Genomic DNA, 13,967 nt, shown 5'->3' on the forward strand with positions numbered 1-13,967 from the left:
CCAGCTACTGAGCAAGTTCTTCACCTGTCTGCTTTTGAACATGCTTTTCCCTTTGCTTCCAATATGCTAAATCCTCTTTCTTCCTAACTGCATCTTATCTTTCAAAATCGAGTGAAGAAAGCGCTTTCCCCAGGGTCCCTTCTCTGAACCCCCAATCCATCATTTGAAATTAGCATCCTGTGTATGTCTCTATTTTGTCATTTAGTTTGTTAAGTAAATTTTATTTCTTCATAAATGCATAAACAAACATACCATATTTATATATCGCATATATACATAAATCTACTGTTGCTATATATATATATATGTATTTGCATACATATGTGTATATATCTTTCCAGATTGTGTGCATCAGTAAATTTTATTTATCTTCATTTCTCTCTCCACACGCAGACACAAACACATTCATACACATGTTTGCATACTTGCACCTTCATTTCTCTTCTTGTTTGTCTGTTTCTTAATCTTAATGGCTGTAATTTATTCTTTGTGCATGGGTAAGGAATAACCTGTAGCTCAATAAACATTTGTTTAACTGCTAGAGATGAGGGGAGAGAGCATGAAAATATTTGACATGTGCCCGTGGCCACACAGGGAGCTACAATAGTTTAAAAGAGCACCTAAAGCTCTTGTCTTTTTGCTTACTTGTCTTACAATCCAGGATTTATTATTTGCTACTTTGAATTTTTAATTTGCAAGTAATGTATCAAAATTCTTTAAAATATTCAAGACATTTTTGAGGATTTAAAAACTCTTGTCTTTTCCCTTTCAGTATGGTATGTTTGATAATGTATAATTCTGATATTCAAATATATTAAGCTCAAACATGTATTTATTAATGTGTCTGAAGTCATACTAAGCACTGAGAATACAGAGTTAAGTAAGATACATTAATATAGTAATAATAATAATAATAGTAGTAATAATAATGTGTTACTATTGAGCTACTGCTCTGTGCCACCTAAGTGTTTTGCTTGTTGGATTGTCTCATTTAATAATACTTAATATATAACTATTATTAATATATTTATTATTAACATATATGTTTTAAATATGTGGCTATAATAATAATAGTATACAATAATACTGAGTGCATTATGTCAAGATTTCGATAATACTCCTAAGAAACAATGTCAGAGAGTTAAAGTGCCTGTTCAGAGTCACCACAGTAACTAGCAGAGGCAGAATTCAAACCTAGGTTCAAAAATTATTATACTATTTAGAGGGAAGGAAGGTATAGCTCAGTGGTAGAGAGTATGCTTAACAAGCACGAGGTCCTGGGTTCAATCCCCAGTACCTCCATAAAAAGTAAATACATAAATAACCTAATTACCTCCTCCCCCCCAAAAAAAAATCTAAAAAAAAAAAAAAGAAAGAAACAAAATTCCTATTTAACTTAATATACCTTGCTGCCTATATTGAGAGGTTGATGAGAATTACTGCTGCAGCCCTTCAGATTTGGTTATTCTATCAAATCACAATGGAATAACTTAATAATTGTGCTAATAATTGTGATATGGTACTTTGATTAAAATTTTCCTCAAAGGCAAATAATAAATAATCTAAAGTGAAATTAAATGTGAACATTTAACTTTCCTAAAAATACCTTATAAATGTGAAATTTGCTAAATGATGAATATAAATAACTTAGGGAGGATTCAGTCACTTATAAAATATTGGTCATAAATCTAGAAAAAAACTCACAATTTTTCTTTTTTTCCAATTTGAATCTCCTTTCAGTTGATTCATAAATCAATTAATTACCATCAAGTGACCTGAGGGCAGCTGGAAATTGGGTCCAAATTAAAAAGAAAAGAGAGGCAATTTATTTTAAGTTTGAAAGTTTAATGTTCAGTCGAAGTTTAATCAGAAGTGATCCATTGTTTGAAAAGTGGGAACATCAGTGTTTTTTTTTTTTAATTTCACTGTCTTTAAATGAGGACAGAGGAAAATTAAGATAACTGATTATTCTCAAATGATAATTAAGAAAAGATGCTATCACAAATGAACCAAAAGCATATTTTCTTTCTTTATATTTTAGTTCACAAAGGAAATAGTCTATTCTGTGTTGGGAGTTGGATAATTTTTTGGTCGAGCTTAGAATAGTCTTTAGAGACTCAATAAGAGACAAACATAGCTTACATGTTGTATCCACTGGGGCTAAAATAGTAGCTCTTCTCTTATTCAGTTAAATGGAATTTTTGCTTTAGTAAATTGCAGAATTAATTTAGTGTCTTTATTGATTTCCAAATGAATAAATGGAATGAATGATTAAAATGAATGCATTTTGCTGAAGGAAAACGATGCCTCCAACTAAAGATATTCCAGAAATCATTTTCAGTCCTTGAAATTAAATCTACCTATGCTCCCTGGGATACATGAGGAAATAAAGACTTTCATTAAGTCTTTAGTAAGTAGTAACAGGAATAGAAATACATAATTTGCCCAAGGTTATCTGACTGTATTAATGTGAAGTCATTCATATGTTGTTAAATGGAAGACTGATGGCGTGGGCTAGCAGAAAGGAAGAGGGGAGGTGGGCTGGGAGGGATTTAAATTGCTACTTGTTTCCAGAATTGTGCTCCTCTGGTTTTGCCACAATTTAACCCACATCAGGCTTTGCATTTGGCCAAAAAAAAAAAAAAAAAAAGGATTTTAAACTTATAAGAGTAGTATAATGAATGGCAAAATTTCAGATAGGCTAATTTTCCAGGTTTAATTTCACCCAGATTATGGAAGAGATTATAAAGGTAATCTCTTTCTATTTCTAGCAAAAGGACTTTGAAGGACTACAGTCTCTCTCCCAGGATTTGAATAATGTATTTGTTTCTTCTTAACCTGATGGTTAGCTTCTTTTGCCCTTAACTCGAAGACTTTTAAATCCCTCATTTCTTTCACAGTTGATTAAACACAGTCCTGAGAAATGCATTTACTGACTGTTCAACAGAAAACTTTTCAGGGGGCTAACAGGCTCTGACCTCCAAGAAATGATGTGTTAAATTGACTTGAGACCTTACCAGAGAGACCAGGTTTTCCTCAAAACCGTATTAACATTTGTACTCCTAAGTATTGAGAAATCTTCTCTCCCTCCAAGATCTGAGAATATCAGTTTTCTTTTTCTACCTCGCAAGTTATTTGTGTGTGTCCTGAATTTACAGTGATACGCAGAATGGTAATTGTGTCACGATGCTGTTAGGTGCCATGGCCTACCTCCGAGAGTAGTCGGCATGCCCCGGGAGAGCTGAACCAGCTCTGTCTGAAATAAGTTAGTAGAGTTGAGAAATAGCTGCTGCTCTGAGCTCTTGAGTGGCTTTCTCTCGTCCATAGCGTCTCCTCCTGGAGCCTTCTGCAGGACTCCAGCTGACTGGCTGTGAGGTTTAATCATCTGTTAGCACATGGCTGATACTTTGAGAACTGCCTGTCCCCCAAAAGAAAGGAGGCAAGCTCAGGAGAACAGAGTGCTCGGCTAATTCACTGACTTGAGGTTATGGTACTGCCTCCTTTACTTCATGGTTATTTAAACTTCGTAGGAAAATGGAAATAACATCTCTGTTGCCTAACTCAGTATAAGTACCCAAAATATTTGTGGGTGTTCTAGTTTCATATAGTCTATTGAAAAAAATTAAAATATGATAGCATAGAGCATGAATTTAAAATTACTGAGAAAAAGATGAGTTTACAAGCTAAGAGAAGTTCAGGGCAATCAAAGATTCTAAAGTACATTACACGCAGATGTGTATTTTATTCATATTTGAAATTTATACAAGGTGAACATGATTTCATTTTTCCTTACCTGCAAGGACTCTCAAAAATATGTTAAATCAATATTAAAATTTGTAGGCAGTATATTTTTATAATGGTTAAGAACATAGATACCGCCTGAATTCATTTCCCAGCTTTACTGCTTAGGCAAAATACTTAAACTCACTGTGACTCAGTTTCTTCATCTGTAAAGTGGGATAATGATAGTATCTACTTAATAAGGATTTTATGAGGACTAATTGAACTAATATCTGCTGTGTGCTCTATTAGGATTAGATATTATTTATAATACATAAAGCATCTTTTTCAGTGCATGTTATAGAACTCAAGGATTGACATAAATTCCTATATTTACAGTATAAGTATAGTTTTTGTTTTTTTTTTTTTTACTTTAGGGAAGATCTGTATGTAAATATATGTCTTTTGTTTACCAGTGATTCTCAAGGGGAGTATGATACCTCCACATCCCTCCTTAATCCTTCATCCACAAGAGTAGGCATGCCAGAATCTCTGAAACGATGAAGATGTTTAATACGTATTTTAAAATGATACTTGGTTTAAAAATATTTAGGAACTCTGGCTTAAGTTACAACACATCTTTTGTGATCAAATTATATTCAAGTGTCAAGGGTGTTATGACCTTTTGCTAAACAGTATTTAGCATATATACTGGAAATTCTGTTAAGCTTCCCACCAATCAGGAAATCTGTACTATCTCGACATTTTGGTGTGTAGATAGTACTTCTGTAGAAAAGTGTTCCAGGTAAGTGGTTTAGTTGTTCTTATTGTTTAGAAGTTGTGAAAGTGCCTCCTTCCCTTTTTAGGCTTTGTGTCATTGAAATAGTAGAATTGTAGAGTTGGCTACAGTGTCATAAATGTAAGTGCGTGTATGTCACTTAACTGACCAAAGCTGAAATTTCAGGTCTAGAAAGTGTAGGCCAGAAAGAGAAGGGAAAGAATGTGTCTGTATCTCTGTTCACTCAACAGGTACCATCAAACTGCTCAGTGCCACCAAAATATTAACTAAAGGCATTTATTATAACAGTGCCTTAATTTGTGACATATTCTGTCTGCTAAGAGCATCTTTTATTGTTTATTTGTTGCTATAGTTTAACTTTCCCTGCCTCCTGATCTGCCTAGAAAGCGTGATGTAAAAAAACAACAAAATAAAACATAAACACAGACTTTTTAACTAATGGTATGTGGTGTGTATTTATTAATATGTAAGACAAGCACACATTCAATGATTAAGGGAGGAAAGAAGGCAAAATATGTAGAGGAGATTAGCTTGAAAAAAGTCTAAAATATGAAGACTGGATCTTTTAAAAGTATTTTGTTGACACGTAAGAACTTTTAGGCTAAAAATAAATCATGGTTTCATTGGAATAATTCACATTTTTAAGACTTTATAACAATTATTATCCCCATCTCAAAAGTACTTTACAAGAAAAGGCAAAATGATTAAGAAACATACACAGAGCCAATATTTAGTGTTGGTTTTCTAATAGACATTGTGTGACTTTGCAAAAGTTATTTAATCATTTGAATTTTCCATGTTTCGCTTTGTATATTTGGGTTAAATTAAGGTTTCTAATGTCTCATCCTGGTCTCAAATTAGGATGCTAGATCAATATGAATAGAACTATAAAGGTGCCTTGAATATTGTCAATAAAGCCAATGCTATGGACCTTCCTAGATGTGGAAAAATAATTGAAATGAAAAAAATGAGTGAATTCAGAAAATAATGTCCTAATGTTCCATATGTGACCCTTGGATGGTTATACTTCTGTTTAAACTCCACATTATCTCAGATCTGTTTTACTTTGAGTAGTGATGAGAATGTCATGTTTCAAAAATTATGGCTCTAATTACCTTTTTCCTCAGCCCAGCATGTTTGAATGTCAGTGCCATTCAAAGCTTGCAAGTGTTTTAATTTCGTATATTAAATTTAAGTATTGATGTGTATATTCTCTGGTTGCAGAATGAAAAATACTGCAATGAGGAAAGTGCATGTGGGACATTTTAGATTCAATTGTATTTGGTCTAAGTAGGGAGTCTGTGATTATATCCTTTAAACTGTGCGTAGTGTTCATGCTGCTTGTGTCAACTAAGACTTGGAGGGAACTGGAAAAAGAGTTGGAAATCATCCTTTCTTAAATTCAAAAGCACAGGATCTTAGGCTATGAGCAACTTTGGCAGTAAGGAGGAGATGTGGCTCAGGAATGAAAGTGCGGGCCGTGGAGTCAGAGAGACTTGGGATTGAATCTACCTCTACCACTTATAATATGATCTTGAACTAGTGTCTGAGATTCATTGGTTCTCAATTCCCCTATTTGGAAAGAGGGGGCAGTGTTCCTACCTTAAACGTAAGTGTATTGGTTTAATTAGGTGGTGCACTTAGCACACTTAGCCTAGTGCTCACATATGGAAAGTGCGTTATTAGCCCGTTAATTCCAAGTCATGGTCATTGAGTGCCAACTATTTAGAAAAAATGTGTGCAGAATGTTTTTGTCTAGTTCAACACCCACTAAATCTACATGAACTAAATATTTTAAGTGATTATTTCTGGGAAAAAGATGCAAAGGATATATGTTAAGATGATAGTGAAAGTTCAATCTAATCTAGAGCTGAATTAATTATAACCTTTTTGGGTTTTTTGTTTTTTGTTTTTTTAACTTTTTTCCACCTCTGTGTACATGCTAACACTGTCTTCCACCATATTTATAGCCTGCCCTCATTTCATCATCTTTCTCTCCAATGGCTCATCTACTTACAATTCTAATTTCTGGGTAACTTTACTAAGCTTTGAATTACTTTTCTTTAAAACTGTGATCCATTTTATTTCTCCCCAATTTTCCTGTATTTATTGACCCTTCTTACATTCTGGTTGCTTTCTCTTACACCAAAAATACACCCCTATCAGTCATGTCTGAAATGTGACAAATAAACTCGTTCTTGATTCTTTTACTCTTTGTAGTTGATGATCACTTTTTTCTAACTTCTGAACCTAATCTTGATTTCTAGAGAATAATGTAGTTCATAGTTGATGTTTTCCTTTCTTCTCCTCACATTTATTCTCTAAACCGATCACATTGTCTCCTGTGCTCATGAATCCACAGAGACTCCGGTGACAAAAAAAACACTGGGAATCTCTGAAATGCTACTTCCGATGGACAGGTTTTATCTTAATGTATTCCTTCACTTCCCTTGAAGCACTGATTATTCATTCACAAACATTCTCTACCTTTTTGACTCCTGTGAAATCACTCTCACATGATTATGTTTACATTTCTCTGATAATTCTATCTTTAATGTCTTCATTGGTTTTCCTTTTATTCTCCCACCCCTTAAATATCAGTGACAGTCAGAGATCTCATTGTCTTTACACTCAGTGTACTTCTATGTGCACTTTACATTTTAACTACCATGTACTCAAACTGTTGTTATATCTTTAGTCCAGGATTTAGTCTTGAACCAAATTTTTCTTGAACAATAAAATCACTCATTTTCTGGAATAACTTCATATCGAGGTCCCACAAACACATCACTGTGAATGTTTAAGATTTATTTTTTTTTCTCCTAAACCTTCATGTGTTTCTATATCTTCTAAGTTAATGAAATTTGTATTCATTCATTTTATCAAATCTAGAAATACTAACAAATACTAACAATCTTGACTCCTTTTTAAGATTTCTACATCCAAGTAATTACAAAGTATTAACCAATTTTATCTCAGTTATCAAACACATCTCCTCCTCTATTTCTACTTCCTGTGTCCTCTCACTCTCTAATCTCTCACTCTCTCTGACTGTGTTACTGCAATAACCTATCTATACTTCCTGTTTCCCATCACTTCTCTTTTAAGTTTATTCACAACATACACATCAGTATGTGCTGTTCTCAGTATACACTTGAAAATATCATCCGCCCTATTCAAAACCCTCCAAGGACTTCCTGTCACCTACAGAAGTGGTTTTCAAACTTTGTTTTAACACTTGTAGATTTTAAAAGAAAAATGTCACAAAAAGAAAAATTGTATAGAGTTTAATATACAAACACATGTTTTTAGTGATGTAAATTTTAAAACTTGAACTCTTGGTTATATAGAAAAGCAATGCAATTCCTGGCAAGCAGGATGAAAATCAAACACAATCCAGCATTAGTATAGGTCTTTCCTTGTTACTGAGTACTTTATATGCTTTTTTTTTTCTTGATCCTGACATGAACTTTTTGAGTTGAGAAGGATAAGTATATTTACATCTCAACTTTATGGGTGGTGATACAAAGATTGAGAGATTAATGGCTTAATCAAGGTTGTCTGGCAATGTTAGACTATTTTAATAAGAAAAGAGTCTCAAGTCTTAAAAGGCTCACTGTATAGTGATAAAAACAGAAATATAACAAAAATATAATAAATAATGAGGAAAAGCAAATATAAAGTGGTAGGGGAACACTGACAAGAGAATTATGAACTCTGATGGGTTGGTGACGATCGAGGAAAGCAATAGTTGAAAGAAGCCTGATGAACAGATGAAGGAAAAACATTTCAGGCAGAAGAAGAAATGGCATAAATAAGAGGACAGAGATAGAAAAAGGTTGCATGTATTCAAGGTTTGGTAAATAGACTGCTCTGACATAGCAGTGGCTATATGGAAATAGTGCAAAGAAGTTTATGGGAAAGAAAGAACTGTTTAAAGTTGGGACTTGTTTGTGGAATATACTAATGAGTTTTGGCTTTGGTCTGTAGACAGTAAGGACTGTGGTTTGGGTGAAAGTAATTAGTACAATGGCAATGAATAAGAACTTGCAGAGGATTGTCTCAACACTATAGAAAGAAATTGGCTAGTGTAGTTCTGTGTATTAAGGGTGAGAGAAATTGGAGTCAAGAATGGCATAAAATTTCACGTTTGGGAAAACGTAGGTATTACACGATCATCCAAAATAAGAAATGAAGGTGACAGTGGGGAAACACAGGCTCATAATTTGGAACATAAGTTGATGTGTCTGAAGGATCTTGTAGACAAACAAAAATGGTAAACTAAAAGCAGAAATTAAGCCTAGAGATATTGGGGAACTATTGGTCTGAAGTTGGTAGTTGAAGCCAGAAAAGTAGACAAAACCACCTAGGGAGTCTGTGAAAAGGAGAAGACTGTGGGTAGACCACTTAGAAACAATAAGGGTTCAAAGTAGAAAAAAAAAAAAAATCAGATACAGGTAGAAAATAACATATAGAGAACCAGCAGAGTCTAATCACGGACTTAAGACAAAAGAGTTAAAAGAAGGAAGGTGTGCTAAATGTTGTCAAATGTTCCAGGAAGGACAGGTAGTTTAGGGGCTGGGGAGATAAACTGAATTTTAAACTGGATCCTGGATAAACTTTTCTTATCAATATCCCTTCTTCTGTAGTCTTACTAAGTTCTCCATGTGGCAGACATACAGTACGAAGTTTTCCATATCTTGACTTAACTCCATTTCAGTCTATCTATCAGTGAGTCATTCTCAACAAAAGTGCTTTCTCAATGCTTAATTGTGCTTTGCCTCCCTTTCTTCATCAGCAGATGGGAGCCATTATTAAACAGCCATTCCTCGTACTTAATGTGATAGTGGTGAAGAGCTTCCAAAAGCATATATACTTTTTAATCTTTTCATGATTTTTATGTCAGGATATATACCTGTGTGTAAGTAATGATTATATATTCACATATACATGAAAAAGAATGATGGTGCTAGTATTTTCAGAGACAGTAATGTTTGATCTGTTATGTGTCCAAATCCTATTAGATTCAACTTCCTGAGATTAAAGACTGTATCCTGCATTTAGTGAAGCACTTGGCATATAGTAAGTGTTAAATGCGTATTCTTTTTTTAATGACTGAAAAAGGGGTGCTGTAAACGAAGAATGGCATGGCAAGAGAGGCGAATGAGTAAGATAAAGGAGGGGATTACAGTGGAGAATAAGGCACATATGGATCATTTAAATTAATGTTCTGCTTTTGAATAATTGAAAGTTCAATAAAAACCTCACTAATGGTAACACCTAATTTATGTTCTTACGGGATCATTCAATTTGAGGCTGACTGATATTTCACCTTTGCACTATTTATTAAGTTTTGTTTAGCTAAGTATACTAGTAAGATGAAATTATTTCAGGAAGATTATTTATAATTACTCATAGGGTAAACTTTTGAAGGACTTCAAACTTAGTTATTACATGAAAATAAGTGCCACAAATTGTCCATGCCATACTTTCACTGAAGTTAATTTAAAGATATCTCTATGCAAATTGTGTGTTTCTCCTAGAATCATACAGACTGGATTTCCTTTAGTTCAGCATCCTACCGTCATCACCACCCTATCAATATTATGATGTTTACTGTTTTTAGCAACATCATCATTGCCATTAACACAGTGTCTCCTGTGTGGCCGGCATTGGACAGTTCATAGCACCTCAGTGAAGTATGTTATTATCCAAGTTTCTTAGATGCTATAACTAATCCTTTGGAGACTAAGTTGCTTAAGATGGCACAATTAAGTGCCAGAACCAAAATTCTAACTTACTTATATGTTGACTGCCTAAAATAACTCAAAAAAAAAAAAAAAACCAACCTGTTGATAAACAAAATTAAGAGTATCAAAGCTGTTAAAGAACAATACCACCTTGACTGAGTGTATTAGTTTCTGAGGGCTGCCATAACAAAGTAGCACAGGATGAATGACTTAAAGAACAGATGGATCATGTTAACAGTTCAAGATTTTATCTGTATTGGTTCCTTTTGAGGCCTGTGACAGAGAATCAGTTCCAAGCCTCTTACTTCGCTTCTGGTGGTCTTCAGGCAATCCTTGGAGTTCCTTAGCTTGTAGACACATCACTCCAGTCTCTGCCTTCATGTTCCCATGGGTTTCTCTCTGTGTGCAAATTTGTCTCTGATTTCCTCTTTTTATAAGGACACTAGGCATATTGTACCAGGGACTCACTCTGCTCCAGTGTGACCTCATTCTAATTTAGACCTCGTATATGTAATGACCTCTTTCCAAATAAGATCACATTCTGAGGTACTGAAGGTTAGGACTTCAATGTATGAATTATTCAAACCATAGCACTGTGTCTTAGTATTATCTCAAAATGGGGGAAAATTGGGAAAGGACACGTATGGTATTTTATGCCTTGGTTGTATGGTTTTATGGCAGATCTTAAAAAGTGGAGTAATGTTTGGGACTGGACAGAGTTTCTGACAAATTAGTTTTAGATTGGCAGGCAAAATGAGAAGAGAAACATAAACAAGTTTTGATAAATAAGCTGTTAGTCTTGCTAGGTAAGCTGTTCGGTTGATTCATGGTCTTATTATCCAAAAGTACATATATGCTAGAGCAAACAGCTAAATTATTTTTTTTTATCACAGTATTGTTCAAAATAGGGAGTGGAGAGTATGCTTGATCACAGAATTATTTAATATATAGGGAATTGCAATTATGTTGGTTTCAGTTCTCATCTGTATGACTTCTGAGTCTATCAACTACATAATCCTAACTTTCTTTCCCACTACTGATACATTCCAAAGTAGTCTGTTCTGCTTTTGGATTGCTCTGATAAATAGTTCTAATAGAATTCAAATTAAATTTGTTACCTTGTGCGCTCATTGTCAGTGTAGACTGGATTGAATGTGTCTTTTCCATGATAGTTTTCAGAAAGATTATTTATCTGTCATCTGCATGCATACATATATCCTATCCCAAGTCTTATATTTTCTAGATAAATAATTCTAGTTGCTCCAGGTTTTCAAATAAAAGTTCCATGTTAAGTAATTACTTCCTAAGATGCTTGTGCTGTTGATAGCTGTAAGAGCATTGTTTTAGGTAGTGTCTTATTAGTCCATTCGAGCTGCCGTAACAAAGTATCACAGACTGAGTGGCTTATAAACAGCAGAAATTTATTTGGTAAGTTCTGGAAGCTGGAAATCCAAGACCAGGGTGCCTTCATGGTCAGGTGAGGGTCCTCCTTCAGGCTGCAGAATTCTTGTTATATCCTCACATAAGGAACTAGGGAGCTCTGTGAGGTTGTTTTTTTTTTTATATAAGGGCCCTGATTCCAATGGTGAAAACAGAGCCCTCATGACCTAATCACATCCCAAAGGCCCCATCTCCTGATACCATTGCTTTGGAGATTAGGATTTCAGCATATGAATTGTGGAGTTGGAGCAGGGCGTAAATATTCAGACCATGGCAGATAGTTAGTTATCAACATCCTGTGTCTTCTTGCATCCTGAAATCTATCTACTCCTGCAAGTACAAAATGTATTACAGTATCTCGATTCACTTCAGTCATCTTAACATTAAGGTTCTGATGATGCAATATGTTACCACTTTATTGGCAGCAGGTAAAGTCACGAGGTCATTCTACCCCAAATATATCTTACTATTGTTTTGAAGTAAGTTTTGCAGTGTTCAAAATACCATGTACCCTGTACCCTAGGCTTTTTTTAAATCAAAAACATTCCTTTCTACAGCCTTGTAGCATATAATTTAATATATAAAATAGAGAAAGGGTTTCAGATATGGGTTTTGTATCCAAGATATCTTACTCTACAATAAGTCGGCATTTGGAAAAAGGGGGAAGGGACTGCATGCAAATAATCATATCTTCTGAGTAAGAAAACATTCTTTTGTAAGTACAAATAATGTTGAGTTACAGAATTCTGCTCATTTTAATTTATATTTTGTGATTGGTTAATTAAATCAGTAGAATGAAGTCCAACAATCAAAAGAAACCTTAAGGCAATTTAGAGTCCTTCTGAATCTTTAAAGAAGATCCAATAAACACTTGAAAAATAAAATCAATGAAGAGTTTAAGTTGTTTATTTGCTGGTTTTCCACAGGGTCCGAGTTTTCTCTCTGAGGCCCTTTTCCCTAAACATGCAACAAAAATTGAAGAAATGGATCCTTTTTTCAACCTTCATGAGACCATTACCAAGGTAGGAGAGAAACACTTTCATGAAAATGTTGAGAAAGTTTTGTTCTTTTTGTTAGTAGATGGAAGAAAGGAAAATAACCATCAAGAAAAATCTATATATATATTTATTTGTAGAATATATTAGGAAGGATTCTAAGTATCTCCTATTATTTCACTAAGGAGTAAAGATGATAAGCAACTCAATCAAGATCAAACAGACCGATAATTGATGATTTGTCTTCAAAATCAATTCTTAATAAAATTCTTAATCTGAAAGTAGACTTGTGGTATATTCTCAAGTGTACCCCCTTCACTTTAGATTAAGGGCAATACAAAATGAGTCTTTGAATTTCTATATCTTGAAAATTTTGTTGCAGTATTTAAGGTACTTGGTTGTCTATGGGACTTTTTCACTGCAGTAAAAAAAAGAGGGGGGGCTACTTTTTTTTTTTTGAAGATAAAGACTGAACTTATAACAATTGTTTTTACTCAATGATGCTCATACCTATTTTTACTGTATATTCTTGGCTGTGAGTTTATGGAATGAAGAAAATTAAATTCTGGAGTATGGAACAAATAAGTTAAATGTTCTGAGATCATATGACATAGAATTTTTACATTGACCAACTATTGGTTTAATGAGTCATAACCTGCCTTTTGGGGACAGAGTTTGCAGAGAATATTGGCATTTCAGTACCCTTAAAGAATCCATATTTATATATGCTTAGTTGAAAGATTGACTCATTCTTAACTCTTCCTAGTGAAATTTTTCAAGGCTGTTTTTCTGCTTTAGAACGAGGAATTGTGGTATAATAACTGAAGTCAATGAGTGGTAATAGAATGAGCTCAAAATATAAAAACTAAAATTCTAGGTCTACCCTGGCATTTAAGAGCTGTGTGAATTTTTTCTTAACTTTTAAAATCAGAGGAGTTTGGACCATATTTTACTTAAAATTCTCCTGAGCCAAAATTTCTGAATTTTAACTACATTTATAACTTTTTTTTTTCTTTCCAGTCTATTCTAGTTCCTTGATTTAGTTTTGAATATATCCATCCTATGATCATTCATTATTAGCAAGATAAATGTGGCCCCCACTCCCAAATAATAACTCCATAACATTCAATATCTTAAGTAAATTCTTAGTATGTGGAGAGAAGATAGATAGGTAAATAGATTGGATAGATAGGAAGAAAGAGATACCTATATATGTCCGTATCTTTTTGAGTATGTATCTATAATTTGGATGAGTGTGTGTAT

At 33.9% G+C, this 13,967-nt stretch overlaps 1 protein-coding gene across 9 annotated transcripts in view; it reads left to right on the forward strand.

Annotated features, from left to right (window-relative positions):
• NAALADL2 (N-acetylated alpha-linked acidic dipeptidase like 2) overlaps positions 1-13,967 on the forward strand; it is a 1,176,025-nt gene that overhangs the window by 993,111 nt on the left and 168,947 nt on the right. For 8 of the 9 annotated variants that reach the window (XM_031451310.2, XM_031451333.2, XM_031451340.2 and 5 more), the window contains one exon: positions 12,636-12,731. The exons of the other annotated variant lie outside the window; for it this stretch is intronic. In XM_031451310.2, coding sequence (XP_031307170.1) covers positions 12,636-12,731 — 96 coding nt within the window. The remainder of the gene's footprint in view (positions 1-12,635; positions 12,732-13,967) is intronic. 9 annotated transcript variants of the gene reach the window in all.

The sequence above is a fragment of the Camelus dromedarius genome, chromosome 2 (genome assembly GCF_036321535.1).
Source record: "Camelus dromedarius isolate mCamDro1 chromosome 2, mCamDro1.pat, whole genome shotgun sequence".
Classification (NCBI taxonomy): Eukaryota; Metazoa; Chordata; class Mammalia; order Artiodactyla; family Camelidae; genus Camelus; species Camelus dromedarius.